At 48.8% G+C, this 24,546-nt stretch overlaps 1 protein-coding gene across 1 annotated transcript; it reads left to right on the top strand.

Annotated features, from left to right (window-relative positions):
- The first annotated feature begins 248 nt into the window (after positions 1 to 248).
- On the top strand, positions 249 to 23,448 carry ASMT (acetylserotonin O-methyltransferase). The gene is made up of 8 exons (XM_056109610.1): positions 249 to 320; positions 1,803 to 1,977; positions 5,094 to 5,223; positions 5,453 to 5,521; positions 7,096 to 7,214; positions 9,365 to 9,529; positions 14,642 to 14,764; positions 23,237 to 23,448. The coding sequence occupies exons 1-8, from the start codon at positions 249 to 251 to the stop codon at positions 23,446 to 23,448; spliced, it is 1,065 nt and encodes a 354-aa protein (XP_055965585.1).
- The last annotated feature ends 1,098 nt before the right edge of the window (positions 23,449 to 24,546 follow it).

Here is a 24,546-nt window from a genome sequence, read left to right as displayed (position 1 = left end):
GACCCACTTGGCGATGGTGTGTTCCAGGCCCCAGTTGGGAGGAGAGGCCGGCCGGGGGCAGCTCGGGGCATCCCAGGGCTGGGGAGGTCCTTGGGGACCCTGGCGTGTGTCCTCGGGAGCTCTGAGCCGCCCTCCCTTCAATCAGGCTGATGGAAGGAAGGTTCTGGAATAATCCTCTTGGGCTCACTGGGGGGCAGAGGCTCCGGCTGCAGCCGGCACCGGGCAGTGGCCAGCGGCAGTGGGTCAGGATGGACTCGGCGGGGCTGGACGCGGGCTACGAGGTCCTGAGCGAGTATGCCCACGGCTTCATGGTGTCCCAGGTAGGGTCCGGCCCCGGGGGCACAATTGTGGGTGCGGGGAGGACAGTGGGGGGGGGGGACACGGGCTTTGGCGTTGGGGGTCAGTGTTGGGGTCAGCTCTGGGCATGAGGCGTGCGGCCCCCGGGCTGAGCGATCTCGGCTCGCCATGCTGGAGAAAGCTCCAGGTAAGGGTGTGGGTGTGAGTGTGTATTTGTGTGTGAGTGTGTATGTTAGTGCATGTGTCTCTGAGTGTGTGTGTCTGTGTGCCTGTGTTACTGTGTATGAGTGAGTATGCATGTGTGTCCGAGTGTGTCTGAGTGTGTGTATGCATGTGTCTGTGTGCCTGTTTTTGTGTGAGTGCGTGTGCATGTGTGTGCATGTGTCTGTCTGTTAGTGTGTGTGCAAGTGTGTATGTGTGTGTATGCATGTGTATGTTACTGCGTGTGTCTGAGTCTGTGCGCACCTGTGTTACTGTGTATGTGTGAGTGCGTGCATGTGTGTTCATGTGTCTGAGAGTGTGTGCCTGTGTATGTGTGTATGTACGAATGCGTGTGTTGTGTCTGAGTGTGTGCCTGTTTGTGTGTATTTTCCAGTGCATGCGCATGTGTCTGCATGTATGTCTGTGACTGTATTAGTGTGTGAGTGTACGAGTGTGCATGTTTCTAAATGTGTATGTGTGATTGTGCGAGTGTATGTGTGTCTGAGTGCATCTGTGTGAGTGTGCATATGTGTGCACATGTGTGTGCGAGTGTGTAGTGTCTGAGTATGTGTGTGCATCTGTATGAGTGTGCAACTGTGTATGTGTGTATGTGTGTGTGAGTATGTGTGTGCATGTCTGTGTCTGCGAGTGTGTATGTGTCTGTATGTGTGTCTGTGTGCATGTATGTGTCTGAGCATGTGTGTGTGTGTGTGTGTGTGTGTCTGCCTGAGGGCAGGACAGTGCGAGGAGAGACCCCCGCGGCTAAGAGCCCCCGTTGCACGGGGCCACGCGGGTTCCATCCCCAGCAATACCCACCTCTCCCCGCCCGCCCCATCGCGGGGTCCAGCCCTGGGGGTCCCCCCAATCCTCAGACCCCCGCCCCAGGTTGAGCCAGCGCCCACCGCTGACCGATACCCCCCAGGACGGGTCCTGGCCCCTGAAAACCCCCCCTCCAAAATAAAAGCTAAAATTCGTCAAATGGAGAGGTCAGGGGGGAGGACGTTAGCCCTGGGGTCCTGGGCGTTGGGATGACCCGGGCGCAGGTCTGAGTTCAGCTGGCCCCCGCCTGGCCTGACCCTGCCTCGGAGGGGGTGACCACCTGGCACCACCTAGCCCAGGAAACCCCCTCCATGCTAAGCAGGTGCTCTACCCATTGGGCCATCTTTCCGGCCCCCCGGTGGACAGTTTTGTGCAACCAGGCAGGTTTGCACACACACACGCAGGGTTGGAAACTGACTTGACTGAGCACGGGGGTGGTGTCCAGCACCGAGGGACTGGACACGGTGTTGCTCTCTCCCGCCCAGGTTCTCTTTGCCGCCTGTGACTTAGGGATCTTCGACCTCCTGGCCGAGACGCCGGAGCCCCTGGACGCGGCCACCGTGGCCGCACGCCTGGGCACCAGTGCCCGCGGGACGGGGCCTCTGCTGGACACCTGTGTGTCCCTGAAGCTGCTGACCGTGCGGACGAGGGCCGGTGTGGGTAAGGGCGCGGCCTTCCTTCCCTCCGGGACCACGTTGCCCAGGGCTGACCCGGGCCTTACCGGCCTCAGGGCACCTGAGATCCGCTACCAAAGCTTTGGTGATTTCATTGACCGTCCTGCAGTCCTGATGACATCACCATCATGATGACATCATCACGATGGCATCACCGCCATGATGATGACGTCACGGTTGCATCATCACCATGATCGCATCAGCATGATGGCATCATCACGATGCCATCATGCTGAAATCATTACCACGAAGACATCGTCACGATGACATCATGATGGCATCATCATCATCGCCACGATGACATCACTGCCCCCCATTTATTTAAACACCGTGGCATCATCACCATGATAACATCATCACGCTGAAATCATCACCATGATGACATCATCACGATGACACAATCACCATATGACATCATCCCGATGACACAGTCACCACGATGACATCATCACAGTGACAGGATCACCACGATGACACCATCACTATGACATTATCACCCCATCATCACCATGATGACATCATCACAGTGACAGCATCACCATGATGACACCGTCACGATGAGATCATCACCCCATCATTACCACAATGACATCGTCACGGTGACACCGTCACCCCATCATCACCACGATGACACCATCACGATGGCATCACCCCATCATCACCATGATGACATCATCACGATGACATCATCACGATGACATCATCACAAGATCATCTTGTCTTTCTTTTTAATTTATTTTAGAGTTTACTTTAATTATTATTATTTTTTTTTTGCTTATTGGGGAGGTGGGGGGAGTCACACCTGGCGATGCTCAGGGTTTCTCCCTGGCTCTGCACTCAGGAATCACTCCTGGTGGTGCTCGGGGGACCCTAGGGGATGCTGGGAATCGAACCCGGGTCGCCTGCGTGCAAGGCAAACGCCCTTCCCAGTGAGCTATCGCTCCAGCCCCCTAATTTTATTTTTCTAAAGCTGTTCGCAATAATTGATTCCATTCAATAGTCCAACACCAATCCCTCCACCGTTACGCCTTCTTGTGACCTTCCATCATTTTTGAGAGACTCTGGCATGTGGTTGGTGGTCCTCCTCCAGATCCTGTTTGCCTAATATCATTATGACATCATCTTTTAAATATCATTATGATGTCATCTTTTAAAGCGCTCTCAACTTTTCTGTGATGGGGTTGGTCGGTTTCCAGGCCTCATTTGCCTAATAGCATTATGACGTCATCTTTTAAATATCATTGTGACATCATCTTTTAAAGCGCGTTCAGCGTTTCTGTGACGGGATTGGTCGGTTTCCAGGCCTCATTTGCCTAATAGCATTATGACGTCATCTTTTAAATATCATTGTGCTGTCATCTTTTAAAGCGCTTTCAGCGTTTCTGTGACGGGATTGGTCGGTTTCCAGGCCTCATTTGCCTAATAGCATTATGACGTCATCTTTTACATATCATTGTGACATCATCTTTTAAAGCGCGTTCAGCGTTTCTGTGACGGGATTGGTCGGTTTCCAGGCCTCATTTGCCTAATAGCATTATGACGTCATCTTTTAAATATCATTGTGCTGTCATCTTTTAAAGCGCTTTCAGCGTTTCTGTGACGGGATTGGTCGGTTTCCAGGCCTCATTTGCCTAATAGCATTATGACGTCATCTTTTAAAGCTGCTTTCAGCGTTTCTGTGATAGGATTGGTCGGTTCCCAGGCCTCATTTGCATAATAGCATTATGACATCATCTTCCACGCCCCCCCACATCGGCGGGTGCTATCTGATTGGTCGTCTTCCAGGCCTCATTTGCATAACGACCTATGGTGGTGTCATCTTTCCACCCCCACCCCCGCCTCTAAGGCGCACCTGTGAGTCTTGATTGGCTGTCCTCGCCACCCTCATTTGCATCCAGAAGCCGATTGGTCGTCCTGCTCTGACGCAATCTTGGGCGTGTAACCAATGGGAGAGCTGGCTCACCTGAGGGGGCGGGGCATGTCGACCCAGGTCCTAACTAGTGGCCTTGGTCACAGCTGGGGCTGGCCTGGGTGACGTCATATAAGCTGTGACGTAAAGAGTCTCTGGGGTGCGGAGTGTCCATCCCATATACCCTCTGCGGACCCAGAGCAACTGGCCCAGACCTCTACACCATGTATGGTCTGTGTAGGGGAGAGATGGTCACTCTAGGGAGGGCCAGTCCCTCTAGGGAGAGATGGTCACTATATGGAGTGCTGGTCACTCTAGAGAGGGCCGGTCACTCTAGAGAGGGCCGGTCACTCTAGGGAGGGCTGGTCACTGTAGGGAGAGATGGTCACTACATGGAGAGCCAGTCACTGTAAAAAGAGGTGGTCACTATATGGAATGCTGGTCACTCTAGGGAGGGCTGGTCACTCTAGAGAGGGCCAGTCACTCTAGGGAGGGTTGGTCACTATAGGGAGAGATGCTCAGGTGGTCACTATATGGAGTGCTGGTCACTCTACAGAGGACCGGTCACTATAGGAAGAGATGGTCACTCTAGGGATGGCCAATCATGTAGGGAGAGACGGTCATTATATGGAGTTCTGGTCACTCTAGGGAGGGCCGGTCACTGTAGGGAGAGATGGTCACTACATGGAGGGCTGGTCACTGTAGGGAGTGCTGGTCACTCTAAGGGAGGGCCGGTCACTGTAGGAAGAGATGGTCACTATATGGAGTGCTGGTCACTCTAAGGAGAGATGGTCACTATATGGAGTACCGATCACTCTAGGAAGGGCCGGTCACTGTATGGAGTGCCGGTCACTCTAGGGAGGGCCAGTTACTGTAGGGAGAGATGGTCACTGTGTGGAGTGCCGGTCAGTGTCACGAGGGCCGGTCACTGTAGGGAGTGGTGGTCAGTGTCCATCTTCCACGGCCCGCAGTGGACACCCCATGCTGTTGATTCTGGACTCTAGCTCTGTGGTGAGTCTGCAAACCCTGCCCGGCCCCTGGTCACTTTGGCCTGAGTCCACCCCACACCAGCAGGAGCCCTGGGCTGCCCAAAGATGTGGCCAGATGTCCAGCCTCCGACGAACCCCCCAGGCCGTGGCGCGGTGGAGCCCGCGGATCCCGGCCCCTCCCATCTTGTCTGTCCTTCCCTGCAGCCGTGTACAGCAACGGGCCACTGGCCAGCACCTACCTGGTCAGCAGCAGCCCGTATGGTCAGCGGCACATGGTCCAGTACCTGGGCAGCACCACCTACCGCTGCTGGACTCACCTGGGAGACGCTGTGAGGTGAGGCGGGCGGGCGGGCTGAGCCCTGGGCCACCCCCGTGGGGGTCTTGGTGGCGGGCGGGTGGACGGTCCCCCTTGGGCGCTGGCCATGGGTGGGAGGGAATGGGTGGACATAGGTGGTCAAGGCAGCCCCCAACTTGTGCTCGGTCCTGGTCATTCTGGGGACGGAGGAATGACCCAGGGCCGGGGGAGGAGACGTGGGGGATGGACAGTGTCCACCTGTTTGCAGGGAAGGCAGGAACCAGTACCACCGGGCGTTCGGCGTGGCCGCTGACCAGCTCTTCTCGGCCATCTATAGGCACGTCCACTCTTCGGGACAAAGCCGGGGCCACCCACCGCCTTCCGTACTTCCTCGTGCCCGGGCGTGCTCAGGGAGCACCGAGCCCCGAGTCCTGTCCCTCACCCCAGAGAGAGAGCCCCGAGAGGCTGACCACGTCCTGCCCAGCTGGACACGGTGTCCAGGGCTCAGGAGAGCCGGGCCCTGCGGGCAGAGCAGGCGGACCTGGACGCGGCAAGGAGACACGGACACTGTCCAGGGCTGCAGCCTGGGTCCTGCCCTCATCCGGGGACCCCAGGGACGCCCCCCAGGGCATGGAAGAGTCTCCGCAGGGGGCAGTGGGCAGTTGTCCAGCAGACCCCAGGAGCCTGCCCGTCCCGCCCCGCCCCTTCCCTCCTTCCTGTCCTCCCCTTCCCTTCCCTTCCCCTCCCTTCACTTTCTTCCTCTTCCTTCCTTCCTCCCTTCCTCCCTTACTCCCTTCCTTCATTCCTTCTATTTCTCCTTCCTTTTTCTTCTATCATCATTCTTTTCCTTCGTTTTATTCTTTGTTTCCTTCCATTTTCTTCCTTCCTTCCCTCTTTCTTTCTTACCTCTATCCTCATTCTTTTCCTTCCTTCCTTCCCTCCTTCCCTCCTTCCTTCCTTCCTTCCTTCCTTCCTTCCTTCCTCTCCTTCCTCTCCTTCCTTCCTTCCTTCCTTCCTTCCTTCCTTCCTTCCTCTCTCCCTCCTTTCCTTCCTTCCCTCCTTCCTTCCCTCCTTCCTTCCTTCCTTCCTTCCTTCCCTCCTTCCCTCCTTCCCTCCTTCCTTCCTTCCCTCCCTCCTTCCTTCCTTCCTTCCTTCCTTCCTTCCCTCCCTCCTTCCTGTCTTCCTTCCCCTTCCTTCCTTCCTTCCTTCCTTCCTTCCTTCCTTCCTTCCTTCCTTCCTCTCTCCCTCCTTTCCTTCCTTCCCTCCTTCCTTCCTTCCTTCCCTCCTTCCCTCCTTCCCTCCTTCCTTCCTTCCCTCCTTCCTTCCTTCCTTCCTTCCCTCCTTCCCTCCTTCCTTCCTTTCCTTCCTTTCTTCCTTCCTTCCTTCCTTCCTTCCTCCCTCCCTCCTTTCCTTCCTTCCTTCCTTCCTTCCTTCCTTCCTCCCTCCCTCCCTCCCTCCCTCCCTCCCTCCTTCCTTCCTTCCTTCCTTCCTTCCTTCCTTTCCTTCCTTCCCTCCTTCCTTCCTTCCCTCCTTCCCTCCTTCCCTCCTTCCCTCCTTCCCTCCTTCCCTCCTTCCTTCCTTCCTTCCTTCCTTCCTTCCTTCCTTCCTTCCTTCCTTCCTTCCTCTCTTCCTTTCTTTCTTCCTTCTTTCTTCCCTCCTTCCTTCCTCCCTCCCTTCCTTCCTTCCCTCCCTCCCTCCCTCCCTCCCTCCCTCCCTCCCTCCCTCCCTCCCTTCCTTCCTTCCTTCCTTCCTTCCTTCCTTCCTTCCTTCCTTCCTTCCTTCCTCCGTCCCTCCCTCCCTACCTCCCTCCCTTCCCTCCCCCCGCCCCTGCCACCCTGACGCCCCCGGTGGGCGTGGGCAGGGCTGGCGGTGCCCGGGCTGTGGTGCCTGACCGCGTGTCCGTGCCCGCAGGACCTCGGCCGAGCGCGTCTGCTTCCTGCGTGGCCTGCAGGAGGTCTGGGCAGTGCATGGCCGCCGCCTGCTCACGGCCTTCGACCTCACGCCCTTCCGGACCGTGTGCGACCTGGGAGGTGAGGACTGGCCGGCCGGCTGGACAGCCCGGGGTGGCTCCTGCAGGCTGGCTGCTCTAGAGTGGACGGTCCAGCCCTGACCCACCCCTGCTCCCCCCACCCAGCCTCTGGCCACGGGACTCCAGGCCCCGCGGTCAGAAACGGGGGTCAGGGCCCAGAGGTGCAGTTAGTGTCCGGTTGTGGGATCAGTGTCCAGCTTTGGGGTCAGTGTCCAGCTGGGGGGGTCAGTGTCCAGCTGGGGGGTCAGTGTTTAGCTGTGGAATCAGTATCCAGCTGTGGGGTCAGTGTCCAGCTGGGGGGTCAGTGTCCAGCTGGGGGAGTCAGTGCTTAGCTGTGGAATCAGTATCCAGCTGTGGGGTCAGTGTCCAGCTGTGGGGTCAGTGTCCAGCTTTGGGGTCAGTGTCCAGCTGGGGGGTCAGTGTCCAGCTGGGGGGGTCAGTGTTTAGCTGTGGAATCAGTATCCAGCTGTGGGGTCAGTGTCCAGCTCTGGGGTTTCTATGGCCAGTTGTGGGGTCAGTCCAGAAGTGGGGGTTTCTGGCCATCTAGGGGAGTCAGTGTCCAGCTGGGGGGTGTCTATGGCCAGTGTGGGGTCAGCATCCAGGTGTTGGGCTCTCGATGGCCAGTTGCGGGGTCAGTGTCCAGCTGTGGGGTCAGTGTCCAGCTGTAGGGTCAGTGTCCAGCTGTGGGGTCAGTGTCTAACTGTGGGGTCAGTGTCCAGCTGTGGGGTCTCTGTGGCCAATTGTGGGGGTCAGTCCTGGTGTTGGGGTCCTTATGGCCAGTTGTGGGGTCAGTGTTCAGCTGTGGGGTCAGTGTCCAGCTGTGGGGTCAGTGTCCAGCTATGGGGTCAGTGTCTAGCTGTGGGGTCAGTGTCCAGCTGTGGAATCAGTGCCCAGCTGTGGGGTCTCTATGGCCAGTTTTGGGGTTCGTGCCCAGCTGTGGGGTCTCTACGTCCAGTTGTGGGGTCCATGCCCAGCTGTGGGGTCAGTGTCCAGCTGCGGGGTCAGTGTCCAGCTGTGGGGTCTCAATGGCCAGTTGTGGGGTCAGTGTAGGTGTGAGGGTCTCTATGGCCATCTGGGGGAGTCAGTGTCCAGCTGGGGGGTGTCTATGGCCAGTGTGGGGTCAGCATCCAGGTGTTGGGCTCTCGATGGCCAGTTGTGGGGTCAGTGTCCAGCTGTGGGGTCAGTGTCCAGCTGTAGGGTCAGTGTCCAGCTGTGGAATCAGTGTCTAACTGTGGGGTCAGTGTCTAACTGTGGGGTCAGTGTCCAGCTGTGGGGTCTCTGTGGCCAATTGTGGGGGTCAGTCCTGGTGTTGGGGGTCCTTATGGCCAGTTGTGGGGTCAGTGTTCAGCTGTGGGGTCAGTGTTCAGCTGTGGGGTCAGTGTCCAGCTGTGGGGTCAGTGTCCAACTGTGGAATCAGTGTCCAGCTATGGGTGTCCAGCTGTGGGGTCAGTGTCCAACTGTGGAATCAGTGTCCAGCTGTGGGGTCAGTGTCTAGCTGTGGGGTCAGTGTCCAGCTGTGGAATCAGTGCCCAGCTGTGCGGTCTCTATGGCCAGTTTTGGGGTTCGTGCCCAGCTGTGGGGTCTCTACGTCCAGTTGTGGGGTCCATGCCCAGCTGTGGGGTCAATGTCCAGCTGCGGGGTCAGTGTCCAGCTGTGGGGTCTCAATGGCCAGTTGTGGGGTCAGTGTAGGTGTGAGGGTCTCTATGGCCATCTGGGGGAGTCAGTGTCCAGCTGGGGGGTGTCTATGGCCAGTGTGGGGTCAGCATCCAGGTGTTGGGCTCTCGATGGCCAGTTGTGAGGTCAGTGTCCAGCTGTGGGGTTAGTGTCCAGCGGTGGGGTCTCTATGGCCAGTGGTGGGGTCAGTCCAGGTATTGGGGTCACAATGACCAGTTGTGAGGTCAGTGTCCAGCTGTGGAGTCTGCACCCTGTGTAGGGCCACCCGGGGCCCCGCTGACCAACGTTTCCTGCTGGTCATTCCCTCTGAGGGTCCCGGGCAGGGGGAGCCCAGGGCCTCCTGCCCCATCCAGCTCAGGGAGGCCGGACACTGCCCAGTGACCCGGGGGTGCCGGTCCCTGCCCAGAGGCCCAGGGGTGCCGGACACGGCCGCCGGACGCCCTCTCTGCTGCCCCAGTCCATTTGCACGTCCTACAGGTGGCTCCGGTGCCCTGGCACGGCTCTGCGTGTCTCTGTACCCTGCCTGCACGGCCACCGTGCTGGACATCCCCGAGGTGGTGGACACGGCCAGGATGGAATTCTCCCGCGGGGAGACGGAGGAGGAGGAGGAGGAGGAGGATGACCGCGTGAGCTTCCGAGCAGGTGTGTGTGTGTGTGGGTCTGTGTGTGTGGGTCTGTGTGTGTTAGTGTATTTGTCTCTCTGTGTGTGTCTGTGTGTCGTGGTATTTGTCTCGGTGTGTGTATGTTGTGTATGTCTCTGTGTGTCTGTCTGTGTGTCTGTGTATCTCTGTGTATATCTCTGTGTGTGTCTGTGTATCTCTGTCTATGTGTCTGCATGTCTGTGTTTTTCTGTGTGTTACTGTATTTGTCTCTGTGTGAGAGTGTCTGTATGTGTCTGTGTGCGTCTGTGTGTGTCTGTGTATCTCTGTATGTGTCTGTCTGTGTGTCTGTGTGTGCCTGTGTATGTCTGTGTATCTCTGTGTTACTGTATGAGTCTCTGAGTGTGTCTCTGTGTGTCTGTGTGTCTCTGTGTGTCTGTATCTCTCGGTGTGTGTCTCTGTGTGTGTTTGTGTGTCTGTGTGTATCTATGTGTCTGTGTGTCTGTGTATATGTGTCTGTGTGTTTCTATGTGTTAGTGTATTTGTCTCTGTGTGAGTGTGTCTGTATGTGTCTGTGTGTCTGTGTATATGTGTCTGTGTGTTTCTATGTGTTAGTGTATTTTTCTCTGTGTGAGTGTGTCTGTATGTGTCTGTGTGTGTCTGTGTGTCTGTGTATATGTGGCTGTGTGTTTCTATGTGTTAGTGTATTTGTCTCTGTGTGAGTGTGTCTGTATGTGTTTGTGTGTCTGTGTGTCTGTGTATGTGTGTGTCTGTGTCTGCGTGAGTGTGTCTGTATGTGTTTGTGTGTCTGTGTGTCTGTATCTCTCGGTGTGTGTCTCTGTGTCTCTGCGTGAGTGTGTCTGTATGTGTTTGTGTGTCTGTGTGTCTGTGTATATGTGTCTGTGTGTTTCTCTGTGTTAGTGTATTTGTCTCTGTGTGAGTGTGTCTGTATGTGTCTGTGTGTCTGTGTATATGTGTCTGTGTGTTTCTATGTGTTAGTGTATTTGTCTCTGTGTGAGTGTGTCTGTAGGTGTGTGTGTCTGTGTCTGTGTGACTGTGTCTGTCTGTGTGTCTGTATGTGTCTATGTATGTCTGTGTCTCTGTGTATGTGCCTGTGTATATCTGTGTGTGTCTGTCATAGTGTATTTGTCTCTGAGTGTGTCTCTGTGTGTGTCTCTGTGTGTCAGTGTTTCTGTGTATGTGTCTGTGTATCTGTGTTAGTGTATTTGTCTCTGTTTGAGTGTGTCTGTATGTGTTTGTGTCTGTGTGCAACTATCTATGTGTCTGTGTGTATTTGTATCGGTGTGTCTCTGTGTGTGTCTCTGTGTTACTGTATTTGTCTCTGAGTGTGTCTCTGTGTGTCTGTGTGTCTGAGTGTGTGTCTGTCTGTGTGTCTGTGCATCTCTGTGTGTGTCTGTGAGTGTCTGTGTTAGTGTATTTGTCTTTGTGTGAGTATGTCTGTATGTGTTTGTGTGTGTCTGTGTGTGTTGTTTCTGTGTATGTCTGTGTGTGTCTTTCTGTGTGTCTGTGTGAGTGTGTCTGTCTGAGTGTCTGTGTGTATTTCTGTCTGTGTGTCTCTGTGTATATGTGTGTATCTGTGTTTGTTCTGTGTTAGTGTATTTGTCTGAGTGTGTCTCTGTGTGTCTGTGTCTCTGTGTTTGTGTCTGTGTGTCTGTGTGGGTCTGTGTTTTAGTGTACTTGTTTCTTTGTGTATCTGTATGAGTTTGTATGTGTCTGTGTGTCTGTGTGAGTCTCTGTGTGTCTGTGTGTCTGTGTATGTCTCTGTGTGTCTGTGTGTCTGTGTGTATTTGTGTCTGTGTGTTTCTGTGTATGTGTCTGCATCTCTGTGTGTGTCTCTGTGTTAGTGTATTTGTCTTTGAGTGTGTCGCTGTGTGTGACTGTGTGTGTCTCAGTGCGTCTGTCTCTGTGTATGTGCCTGTGTGTCTGTGTAGGTCTGTGTGTTAGTGTATTTGTCTTTGTGTGAGCGTGTCTGCATGTGTCTGTGTGTCTGTGTGTATTTGTGTCTGTGTGTCTCTGTGTATGTGTCTGTATGTCTGTGTTTATCACTGTTAGTGTATTCGTCTGTGAGTGTGTGTGTGTGTGTCTGTGTCTGTGTATCTCTGTGTGTGTCTCTGTGTGTCTGTGTGTCTGTGTGAGTGTGTCTGTGTGTATTTGTGTCTGTGTGTCTCTGTGTATGTGTCTGTATGTCTGTGTTTGTCTCTGTCAGTGCATTTGTCTGTGAGTGTGTCTGTGTGTGTGTCTGTGTGTCTGTGTATCTTGGTGAGTGACTGTGTGTGTCTCTGTGTGTCTGTGTCTCTGTGTGGGTCTGTGTATTACTGCACTTCTCTCTGTGTGAGTGTGTCTGTAAGTAATTGTATGTGTCTGTGTGTGTCTGTGTGTCTGTGTGTGTGTGTGTCTAGCTTCTTCCCCGGCCTCCCTAAGACCCCTCCCGGACCCTGTACAGCCCAGTGTGGAAAGACACAAACCCCTGTGAGACACAACCCCTCCTTCCTTCCCTCCCTTCCTTCCTTCCTCCCTTCCTTCCTTCCTTCCTTCCGTCCTTCCTCCCTCCCTCCCTTCCTCCCTTCCTTCCTTCCTTCCTTCCTTCCTTCCTTCCTTCCTTCCTTCCTCTTTCTCGTTCTCTCTCTCTTTCTTTCTTTCTTTCTTTCTTTCTTTCTCTTTCTCTCTCTCCTTCCTTCCTTCCTTCCTTCTTTCCTTCCTTCCATCCCTCCATCCCTCTCTTCTTCCCTTCCTTCCTTCCTTCCTTCCTTCCTTCCTTCCTTCCTTCTATCCTTCCTTCCTTTCTCTTTCTCTTTCTCTCTCTCTTTCTTTCTTTCTTTCTTTCTTTCTTTCTCTTTCTCTCCTTCCTTCCTTCCTTCCTTCCTTCCTTCCTTCCTTCCTTCCTTCTATCCTTCCTTCCTTCCTCTTTCTCGTTCTTTCTCTCTCTCTTTCTTTCTTTCTTTCTTTCTCTTTCTCTCCTTCCTTCCTTCCTTCTTTCCTTCCTTCCATCCCTCCGTCCCTCTCTTCTCCCCTTCCTTCTTTCCTTCCTTCCTTCCTTCCTTCCTTCCTTCCTTCCTTCCTTCTATCCTTCCTTCCTTCCTCTTTCTCGTTCTTTCTCTCTTTCTTTCTTTCTTTCTTTCTTTCTTTCTTTCTATCTCTTTCTCTCCTTCCTTCCTTCCTTCCTTCCTTCCTTCCTTCTTTCCTTCCTTCCATCCCTCTGTCCCTCTCTTCTTCCCTTCCTTCTTTCCTTCCTTCCCTCCTTCCTTCCTTCCTTCCTTCCTTCCTTCCTTCCTTCCTTCCATCCTCCCTTCTATCCTCCCTTCCTCCCCCCTCCCTCCCTCCCTCCCTCTCTTTCTTTCTCTCGTTCTTTCTTTCTTTTTGGGTCCCACCCGGCGATGCTCAGGGCTTCCTCCCGGCTCATGCACTCAGGGATCAATCCTGGCGGTGCTTGGAGGGGGACCCTAGGGGACGTGGGGACTCGAACCCGGGTCGGCCGTGTGCCAGTCCACCCGCCCTCCCCACTGGACTCTCGCTCCAGCCCAGACACGGCAGCTTCTTGCTCCGTGGATCCGTCCGTGCTCGGGCGTTTGGGCTGCGTCCCTGCTTGCGTCCTGGTCCGAGCGGGGGCAGCAAACGCGGGTGTCGGCCTCGAGCCTTTTCACGCAGAACCAAGAGTCCGGAATTCCGGCCCCCGACCCGGGTTCGATTCCCGGCATCCCATGGGGTTCCCCGAGCACCGCCAGGAGGGATTCCTGAGCGCATGAGACAGCAGGAAGCCCTGAGCATCGCCGGGTGGGACCCAAATAGAAAGAAGAGAAAAAAGAAGGAAAGAAAAGGAAGGAAGAAAGAAAGAAATGAAGAAAGAAAGAAAGAAAGAAAGAGGAAGGGAGAGAGGGAGGGAGGGAGGGAGGAAGGGAGGAAGGAAGGAAGGAAGGAAGGAAGGAAGGAAGGAAGGAAGGAAGGAAGAGAGATGGGCCGGACCGATAGCACAGCGGGGAGGGCGTTGGCCTTGCATGCGTTGGCCTGGGTTCGAGTCCTGGCATCCCCTAGGTCCCCCAACCACCACCAGGAGTGATTCCTGACTGCATGAATCAGGAGTCACCCCTGAGCATTGCCGGGTGTGATGAAAGAAAGAAAGAGAAAGAAAGAAAGAAAGAGAAAGAGAGAAAGAAAGAAAGAAAGAAAGAAAGAAAGAAAAGAAAGAAAGAAAGAAAGAAAGAGAAAGAGAGAAAAAGAGAAAGAGAGAAAGAAAGAAAGAGAGAGAGAAAGAAAGAAAGAAAGAAAGAAAGAAAGAAAGAGGAGAATAAATAGAAGAGAATGTGAGAAAGAAAATAGAAGAGAAAGAAAGAAGAAAGGAAAAGAAAGAGAAAGAAAGAAATAAAGAAAGAGAGAGAAAGAGAGAAAGAAAGAAAGAAAGAAAGAGAAAGAGAGAAAGAAAGAAAGAAAGAGAAAGAGAGAAAGAAAGAGAAAGAGAGAAAGAAAGAAAGAAAGAAAGAGAAAGAGAGAGAAAGAAAGAAAGAAAGAAAGAAAGAAAGAGGAGAATAAATAGAAGAGAATGTGAGAAAGAAAATAGAAGAGAAAGAAAGAAGAAAGAGAAAGAAAGAAAGAAAGAGAGAGAAAGAGAGAAAGAAAGAAAGAAAGAAAGAAAGAGAAAGAGAGAAAGAAAGAAAGAAAGAAAGAAAGAAAGAAAGAAAGAAGAAAGAAAGAAAGAAAGAAAGAAAGAGAAAGAGAGAGAAAGAAAGAAAGAAGGAAGGAAAGAAAGAAAGGAAGAAAGGAAAAAAGAGAAAAGGAGGAAGGAAGGAAGGGAGAGAGGGAGGGAGGAAGGAAGGAAGGAAGGAAAAAAGGAAAAAAGGAAGGAAGAGAGAGGGGTTGGAGCGATAGCCCAGTGGGGAGGGCGTTGGCCTGGCACGCAGCCGACCCGGGTTCGATCCCCAGCATCCCCTAGGGTCCCCCGAGCACCGCCAGGAGGAGTCATTCCCGAGTGCAGAGCCAGGAGGGAGCCCTGAGCGTGGCCGGGTGGGATGCAAAAAAAAAAATTAAATAAATGAAATAAAGATAAGAATAACACAAAAGGAAGATGAAATCAATGGACGTGGCCCGGCCGGTGGCTCTGAGCCCAGGGCTGAGTCCTCGCCTGGCCGCCTGCGTCTTGCAGGAGATTTCTTCCGGGACCCGCTGCCCGAGGCGGACCTCTTCCTCCTGGCCCGTGTCCTGCACGACTGGACGGACGCCCGGTGCTCCCAGCTGCTGGCCGGCGTGTTTCGGAGCTGCAGGGCAGGTGGGTGGGAGGCCCTGGCACGGGCTCTGGGGCGGGCGGGACCCTGGCACAAGGCGGGTTCCAAGGAGGGACCCCTGAGCATCGCCGGGTGGGACCCCCCAAAAAAGAAGTTGATTTTAGGCACCAAGGTTGGCAATATATATTTTGGCTTTTGGGGTCCGTACAATAGGATCTTAAATCAGTGTTGCGTATTTTGTTGTTACTGTTACTGTGTATTTTAGTACGTACAATGGGATCTTAAATCAGCGTTGTGTATTTCAGTACGTACAGTATGATCTTAAGTCAGTGTTGTGTATTTTAGTACGTACAATAGGATCTTCACTCAGTGTTGTGTATTTCAGTACGTACAGTATGATCTTAAATCAGTGTTGTGTGTTTTAGTACGTACAATAGGATCTTCAATCAGTGTTGTGTGTTTTAGTACGTACAATAGGATCTTAAATCAGTGTTGTGTGTTTCAGTACGTACAACAGGATCTTAAATCAGTGTTGTGTATTTCAGTATGTACAATAGGATCTTAAATCAAAGTTGTGTGTTTTACTATGTGCAGTATGATCTTAAATCAGTGTTGTGTATCTCAGTACGTACAATATGATCTCAAATCAGTGTTGTGTATTTTCGCACGTACAACAGGACCTTAAATCAGTGTTGTGTCTTTTAGTACATACAATAGGATCTCACATCAGTGTTGTGTATTTTAGTACGTACAATAGGATTTTAAATCAGTGTTGTGTATTTCAGTACGTACAATAGGATCTTAAATCAACGTTGTGTGTTTTAGTACGTACAGTATGATCTCAAATCAGTGTTGTGTATTTTCGTATGTACAATATGATCTCACATCAGGTTGTGTATTTTCGTGTGTACAATATGATCTCACATCAGTGTTGTGTATTTTCGTACGTACAATATGATCTCAAATCAGTGTTGTGAATTTTTGTACGTACAATAGGATCTCAAATCAGTGTTGTGTATTTTCGTATGTACAATATGATCTCACATCAGTGTTGTGTATTTTAGTACGTACAATAGGATCTCAAATCAGTGTTGTGTATTTCAGTACGTACAACAGGATCTTAAATCAACGTTGTGTGTTTTAGTACGTACAGTATGATCTCAAATCAGTGTTGTGTATTTTCATATGTACAATATGATCTCACATCAGTGTTGCGTATTTCAGTACGTATAATATGATCTCAAATCAGTGTTGTGTATTTTTAGTACGTACAATAGGATCTTAAATCAGTGTTGTGTATTTTAGTATGTACAACGTGATCTTCATTCAGTGTTGTGTATTTTAGTACGCACAATGTGATCTCAAATCAGTGTTGTGTATTTTAGTTCGTACAATATAATCTCAAATCAGTGTTGTGTATTGAAGCGTCAAAATATGCTTCGAGATAGATGCTGTGTTTGGAGTACACACACTATGTTTTCCGATGTATGTCTAGTGACTCTATGTTTTATACACATTTAGATAGCTTTGTGTATCGAAGGACGACAAGACGCTTTGAGGTCGATGTTGTCTATCTAACTAGGTACGGTATGATCTTACAGGTGTATTTAAGTCTGACACTATGCTGTGGAGAGGTGTTGTGTATTTAAGGATACGCAATATAATTTTTAGATCGACATTGTGTATTGAAGTACGACCATATGCTTTATAGATGTTGTGTGTTTAAATGTGTACAACGTGTCTTCGATGGATGTTGTGTACTTAGGTATGACAAAATTCTGTGGGTCGATGTTGTGTATTTAAGTACGTACAACATGTTTTACATAGATGTTGTGTATTTAAGTTTGACAATGTGCTGTGGGTCGATGTTGGGTATTTAAGTATGTACAATATGTTTTAGACGTTGTGTATTTACTTTTGACAATGTGCTGTGGGTCTATGTTGTGTATTTCACTCTGTACATCATGTTTTAGATGTTGTGTATTTACGTTTGACACTATGCTGTGGGTCCATGTTGTGTATTTAAGGATCACAATATGATTTTAGATCGATGTTGTATATTGAAGTACAACAATATGCCTTATAGATGTGTGTTTAAGTGTGTACAATATATTTTAGATGGATGTTGTGTATTTAGGTATGACAACGTGCTGTGGGTAGATGTTGTGTATTTCACTATGTACAACATGTTTTAGACAGATGTTGTGTATTTACGTTTGACAATATGCTGTGGGTCGATGTTGTGTATTTAAGTTGTACAATATGTTTTAGACGTTGTGTATTTACGTTTGACAATGTGCTGTGGGTCGATGTTGTGTATTTAAGTACGTACAACATGTTTTAGATAGATGTTGTGTCTTTAAGTTTGACAGTCTGCTGTGAGTAGATGTGTATTTAAGCACGTACAACAGGTTTTAGACAAATGTTGTGTATTTACGCTTGAGAATGTGCAGTGGGTCGATGTTGTGTATTGAAGTGTGTACAACGTGATTTTAGATCGATGTGCAGTTAAGTCTTGCAGTGTGCTTGGACACGAAGGATTCACATTTAAGTATGACAATGTGCTTTTAGATAGAGGCTGTGTATGAAAGACAGTATTTTTTTTTTAGATCGGTGTTGTGGATTTGAGTATTAACAGTACACCTTAGATATTGTGTATCTAACTGTGGGTAGTGTGCTTTGGCGTGCAAATTGTGTATTCAGTATTATAGAATACTGTAATTTATACTCTAATACTGTAGCATATAGTAGACTATGTATAAACTATTCAGTATTACACTATAGGTAGAGATGTGTGTATTTAAGTATTTTTTTTGTAATGTAGGAGTACTGCTATTTATTCAGCCATTGATTAAGCTGATTGATTAATTGGGCACAAACTCCACTGTATTTAACGATGACAATAAGCTTTTGGGTAGCAGTTGTCTAACTCTGTACACTGTGACTGTAGGTGGATGTGAGTTCAAGTATTATACTGTGCTGTTAACAGATGCCGTGCATTGAAGCAGACACAGTACGATTTTAGATGAATGTTGTGTATTTAAGTATTATAGAATGGTGTTGCAGAGTTGTCTAACTATGTATGATAGGATTTTAGATAGATGTGTATTGAAGTAGGACCATATGCCCTATAGATGATGTGTATTTAAGTGTGTTTAATAGGATTTTGGAATGATGTTGTGTATCTAAGTATGACAGTATGCTTTATAGATGTTGTGCATTTAAATATGTACACTGTGAGTTTAGATTGATGTTGCATATCTAAGTATTCCAATAGGCTTTAGATAGCTGATGTGTATTTAAGTATGTACAATAGGTTTTAAATGGATGTTGTGTATTTAAATATGTACACTCTGAGTTTAGATTGATGTTGTGTATCTAAGTATTCCAATAGGCTTTAGATAGGTGTTGTGTATTTATGTACGTACAATAGGTTTTAGATGGATGTTGTGTATTTAAATATGACCATATGCTGTGCATAGATGTTGTGTATTTAAGTCTGTACGCTGTGATTTTAGATCGACGTTGTGTATTTCAGTCTGCACACTGTGATTTTAGATCCACGTTGTGTATTTCAGTCTGTACACTGTGATTTTAGATTGACATTGTGTATTTCAGTCTGTACACTGTGATTTTAGATCGACGTTGTGTATTTCAGTCTGTACACTGTGATTTTAGATCGACGTTGTGTATTTCAGTCTGTACACTGTGATTTTTAGATAGGTGTGCATTGAAGTATTATAACATGCTGTTCATAGATGTTGTGCACTCAATCCTACACAATATGATTGTAGATAGATGTTGTGTCCTTAAGTATCACCATATGCTTACGCTATTGTATAGTTGTTGTTTATGGAACTCTGTGTGATACGATTTTTAGATAGCTGTGCGTTTAAGTATGGCAAACATGCCTTATAGATGTTGCGTGTTTAAGTGTGTACAATATGATTTCAGATTGACGTTGTGTACTTAAGCGTGACACTATGCTGTGGGTAGATGTTGTGTCTTCAAGGAGGTACACTCTGATTTTAGACAGATGTGGCATATTTAAGCATGTACAATGCGATTTTAGATTGATGTTGTGTGCTTAAGTACCGAGACATGCTTTATAGATGTTGTATATTTAAGTACTAAAATATGTTTTAGCTAGATGTCGTGTATTTAAGTACTGTGATTTGCTGTGCATAGATGTGCAGTACTGCAGTCCGTATAATGTGATTTTTACATGTGTACTTAAGGATGTGTGGTGTGATTTTTAGATCAGCGTGTGTTTAAGTATTACAGTACGCTTTGACAAAGAAGATGCGTATTTAAGTAGTACAATGGGCATTTAGTTAGAGGCTGTGTGTTGATGGACAATATCGTTTTTAGACAGGTGTTGTGTAATTGAGTATTAGGATATACGTCAGAAAGATACTGTGCCTCTAACTGTGGACAGTGTGCTCTGGCAAACAGACTGTGTATTCGGTATTAGTATTAATAGTATTATAGTATTCAGTATATAGTATTAGCATTATGTTAGTATTCAGTATTAGTACTATAGTACCAGTACTATATTAGCATTCAGTATTAGTATTATAGCATTAGCATTATGTTAGTATTCAGTATTAGTATTCAGTATGAGCATCAGAGTATTAGTATCATATTCAGTATTCAGTATGAGCATCAGAGTATTAGTATCATATTCAGTATTCAGTATGAGTATTAGAGTATTAGTGTCATATTCAGTATTCAGTATGAGTATTAGAGTATTAGTGTCATATTCAGTATTCAGTATGAGTGTTAGAGTATTAGTGTCATATTCAGTATTCAGTATGAGTATTAGAGTATTAGCATTATATTCAGTATGAGCATCAGAGTATTAGTATCATATTCAGTATTCAGTATGAGTATTAGAGTATTAGTGTCATATTCCGTATTCAGTATGAGTATTAGAGTATTAGCATTATATTCAGTATGAGTATTAGATTACTAGTGTCATATTCAGTATTCAGCATGAGTATTAGAGTATTAGTGTCATATTCAGCATTCAGTATGAGTATTAGGTATTAGTGTCATATTCCGTATTCAGTATGAGTATTAGATTACTAGTGTCATATTCAGTATTCAGCATGAGTATTAGAGTATTAGTGTCATATTCAGCATTCAGTATGAGTATTAGAGTATTAGTGTCATATTCAGTATTATAGAATACTAGAGTTTATACTCTAATACTATAGTATATATATATATATATATTACTCAGTATTATAGCATAGGGGGAAAAGTGTGCATTTAAGTACTCCGATACACTTTAAGATAAACGTTGTCTACTTAACTATGTACATCATTTTTAAAAATTTATTTATTTATTGCTTTTGGGTCCCACCCAGCGATGCACAGGGGTTCCTCCTGGCTCATACACTCAGGAATTACCCCTGGCGGTGCTCAGGGGGACCATAGGGGATGCTGGGGATCGAACCCGGGTCGGCTGCATGCAAGGCTAACGCCCTCCCCGCTGGGCTATCGCTCTAGCCCCTGTACATCATAATTCTAGACACATGTAAATTGAAGTATTTTAATAGGCTCTTAACAGACGTTGTGCATTTAAGTATACGCGATATTTTTTAGAGAGACGTTGTGTATTTAAGTATTAGTTAAGTATGCTGTTGCATGGTTCTTGTCTATTGAACTGTATACGATATGATTTTTAGGTAGGTGTGCGTTTAAGTAGTACAAAGTGCTGTGGATGGATATTGTGTGTTTATGACATGTTTTAGATAGAGATTTGCGTATTTAAGTATTACAATATGCTCTTAGATAGATGTTGTCTATTTAACTACGTGTGATACGATTTTAGATAGATGTTGTGTATTTAAGTATGACACTGTGTTCTGGATAGATGTTGTGTATTTAAGCCTGTGCAATGTGATTTTAGATTGATGTATATTTAAGTATGACACTATGCTCTGGATAGATGTTGTGTATTTAAGCCTGTGCAATGTGATTTTAGATTGATGTGTATTTAAGCGTTACCATGCGCTTTGTAGATGTTGTGTATTTAAGTCTTACAATATGTTTTAGATAGATGTTGTGCATTTAAGTATGACACTATGCTGTGGGTAGATGTTGTGTATTTATGTACACTGTGATTTTAGATTGATGATGTGTATTTAAGTCTTACAATATGTTTTAGAAAGATGTTGTGCATTTAAGTATGACACTATGCTGTGGGTAGATGTTGTGTATTTATGTACACTGTGATTTTAGATTGATGTTGTGTATTTGAGTATTACACTAGGCTTCAGATAGATGTTGTGTATTTAAGTATGTGCAATATGTTTTAGACAGCACCGTCGCACTGTCCTCCCGTGGTTCATCGATCGGCTCGAGCGGGCACCAGTCACGTCTCCACGGTGAGACTTGTTGTTGTGACTGTGTTTGGCATCTCGCAGACACCACGGGGAGCTGGTCAGGCTCTACCGGGCGGGCGGGATCCTCTCGGGAGCTGGCTGAGAGGCTCTCCGAGAGGGGCGAGGAATCGAACCCGGGTTGGCCGTGTGCCAGGCCAATGCCCTCCCCGCTGTGCTATTGCTCCAGCCCATTTTACATAGTGGTTGTGTAGTATTTAGGTATTGCTATGTGCTTTATAGATGTTGTGTATTGAAGTACTACAATATGTTTTCGATAGATGTTCGGATTGAGGTACTGCAGTCTGCTGTGTGTCGATGTTGTGCCTTGACGTATGTACAATATGATTTTAGATGCTGTGTCTTTCAAGGATGTGCAATATAATTTTTGTTTTAAATTTTTATGAGTGAGACGCCATGAGGTCCAGTTGTCGACTGACAAATTTTTGTGCTTGGGTTTCAGTTGTACAATGATCGAGTACCCATCCCTCCACCAGTGCCCACTCTCCATCATTTACCTTTTTTTTTTTTCAAATTTTTGTTAGTGACACACCATGAGGTACAGTTGTCGACTTACTAACTTTTGTGCGTACACTGTGATTTTTTTAGAGCAATTTGTGTTTAAGCATTTTTATAACAGGCTTTGACCCGGATGCTGCATCTCGAAGTAGCCCAGTTGTGCATTTTGATCGATGTTGTGTATTTACGTACAATGCTGCCGCTAGAGATTCAGCATAGGGTGTTTGCCTTGTGCAAGGCCGGCACGGCCGACCTGGGTTCGAGTCCTCCGCCCGTCTCGGAGAGCCTCTCGGCCAGCTCCCGAGAGGATCCCGCCCGCCCGGCAGAGCCTGGCCAGCTCCCCGTGGCGTCTCCGCGATGCCAGACACAGTCACCATGAGTCTCACCGTGGAGACGTGACTGGTGCCCGCTCGAGCCAATCGATGAACGATGGGAGGACCGTACTATATTATTGATTATTAATTCTGAGGCAAGGAACAGAGTAAAAGAGTTTATTATTATTATTATTATTGATTATTGATTATTAACAACAAGTCTCACCATGGAGTTGTGACTGGTGCCCGCTCGAGCCAATTGATGAACAACAGGAGGGCAGTGCTATATTATTGATTATTAATTCTGAGGCAAGGAACAGAGTAAGAGTTTATTATTATTATTATTGAATATCGATTATTGATCATTAACAACAAGTCTCACCATGGAGTTGTGACTGGTGCCCGCTCGAGCCAATCGATGAACACCGGGAGGGCGGTGCTATATTATTGATTATTAATTCTGAGGCAAGGAACAGAGTAAGAATTTATCATTATTATTATTATTGATTATTGATTATTAACAACAAGTCTCACCATGGAGATGTGACTGATGCCCGCTCGAGCAAATCGATGAAGAACGGGAGGACCGTGCAATTTTGATATTTATAATGATATTGAATGCCCTCAATTAATATTCCTAATCAATCATATTAATTATCTGACACATTGATGTAAAAACTAGATTGTAGTAACTGCAATTGTGCTGATCACATTAATCATATTATATACGAATTAATTCTATGGATGTTAATGAATAGCAAATATTCATCGATATTGATCTCAATGGGCTGGAGCACAGCGGGGAGGGCGTTGGCCTGGCACGCGGCTGACCCGGGTTCGATTCCTCCGCCCCCCTCAGAGAGCCCCTTGGCCAGCTCCCGAGAGGATCCCGCATACACGGGAGAGCCTGACCAGCTCCCCGTGGCGTCTCCGAGACGCCAAACACTGTCACAACAGGTCTCGGCACTGCGCCCGCTCGAGCAAATCAATGAACAACGCGCGACATCAGTGACAGTGACAGTGCAACCCGGCGGGCGTGGGTTCGAGCATCCAAGCGTGAGAGAGAGAGAGAGAGAGCTCGTTCTACTCCCAAACCCTGCTCCAAGCAACTGTGTCTTGCCTCTGACCCGCCCCTGGGCCTGGACACGCTGGCCCCAGGCCCCGGGGTCCACTTGCCCCTCTCAGAGCACAGGACTCGGAGTGACCCTGTGGGGCCACGCTTGCGGGTCACGGGCAGTGGATGTGGCCAGTACGGCCGCTGACCGGCTCCGCGTCCCCTTCTCCTGCCTGGCAGGTGGCGGCGTGCTGGTCATCGAGGGCGTCCTGGACGCGGACGGCCGGGGCCCGCTGACCACCCAGCTCTTCTCCCTCAACATGCTGGTCCAGACCGAGGGGCAGGAGCGGACCCTGGCCCAGTACACGCAGCTCCTGGAGGCCGCCGGGTTCCGCCGTGTCGCCCACCGCCATCCCGGGGGGCCCTACCACGCCGTCCTGGCCCGCAAGTGACCGCTTCTCCGCCTGACGCCGTCGCCACCCGAGGGCCCCTGACCCCAGGGCGGCGTCCAGCTGCCCGTGGACGGCGTGGGCAGAGCACGGGCGTCCGGCAATTGGGGAGGAGGCGGCTGGTGCCCGCCTGGGTTCGACGCTCTCCTGATTCTGTGCTCACGTGGTGTCTGCGTCTCCGTCCTACTGTGTCTAGTCTCTGCTCTGTTTTTTCCCTTCCTTTCTTTCTTTCTTTCTTTCTTGCTTGCTTTTTGGGACACACCCGGCGATGCTCAGGGCTGACTCCTGGCTCTGAGTCACTCTCTTCCTTCCTTCCTTCCTTCCTTCCTTCCTTCCTTCCTTCCTTCCTTCCTCCCTTCCTCCCTTCCTCCTACCCTTCCTTCCTCCCTCCCTTCCTTCCTTCCTTCCTTCCTCCCTCCCTCCCTCCCTCCTACCCTTCCTTCCTTCCTTCCTTCCTTCCTTCCTTCCTTCCTTTCTCTTTATTTCTTTGTTTCTCTTTCTTTCTCTCTTCCTTTCTTTCCTTCTTTCTTTCCATTCTCTATTTGTTTCCTTCATTCCCTTTCCTTTTTATTTAGTTTATCCTTCATCCCTCCCTCCCCTTCCTTCCTTCCTTCCTTCCTTCCTTCCTTCCTCCCTTCCTTCCTCTCCTTCCTTCCTTCCTTCCTTCCTCCCTCCCTCCCTACTACCCTTCCTTCCTTCCTTCCTTCCTTCCTTCCTTTTTCCTCCTTTTCACTTCCTTCCTCCCTCCCTTTCTCCTTCCCTCCCTCCCTCCCTCCCTCCCTCCCTCCCTCCCTCCCTCCCTTCTTCCTCCCTCCCTCCCTCCCTTCTTCCTCCCTTCCTTCCTTCCTTCCTTCCTTCCTTCCTTCCTTCCTCCCTCCTACCTTTCCTTCCTTCCTTCCTTCCTTCCTTCCTTCCTTTTTCCTCCTTTTCACTTCCTTCCTCCCTCCCTTCCTCCCTCCCTTTCTCCTTCCCTCCCTCCCTCCCTCCCTTCTTCCTCCCTTCCTTCCTTCCTTCCTTCCTCCCTCCTACCTTTCCTTCCTTCCTTCCTTCCTTCCTTCCTTCCTTCCTTCCTTCCTTTTTCCTCCTTTTCACTTCCTTCCT

This window comes from Sorex fumeus, unplaced genomic scaffold, assembly GCF_029834395.1.
Source record: "Sorex fumeus unplaced genomic scaffold, SorFum_2.1 ptg000328l, whole genome shotgun sequence".
Classification (NCBI taxonomy): domain Eukaryota; kingdom Metazoa; phylum Chordata; class Mammalia; order Eulipotyphla; family Soricidae; genus Sorex; species Sorex fumeus.
Note: the sequence above shows the minus strand (reverse complement) of the source record. Positions and strands in the feature narration are given on the sequence as shown.

Bases quoted from the DNA above. Each gene is read 5' to 3' on its own strand.
- ASMT (XM_056109610.1), top strand. From the start codon at position 249: ATGGACTCGGCGGGGCTGGACGCGGGCTACGAGGTCCTGAGCGAGTAT. The intron at 1,978-5,093 runs GTAAGGGCGCGG...CCTTCCCTGCAG, and splicing joins GCGGACGAGGGCCGGTGTGG to CCGTGTACAGCAACGGGCCA. The intron at 5,522-7,095 runs GCACGTCCACTC...CCGTGCCCGCAG, and splicing joins CTCTTCTCGGCCATCTATAG to GACCTCGGCCGAGCGCGTCT.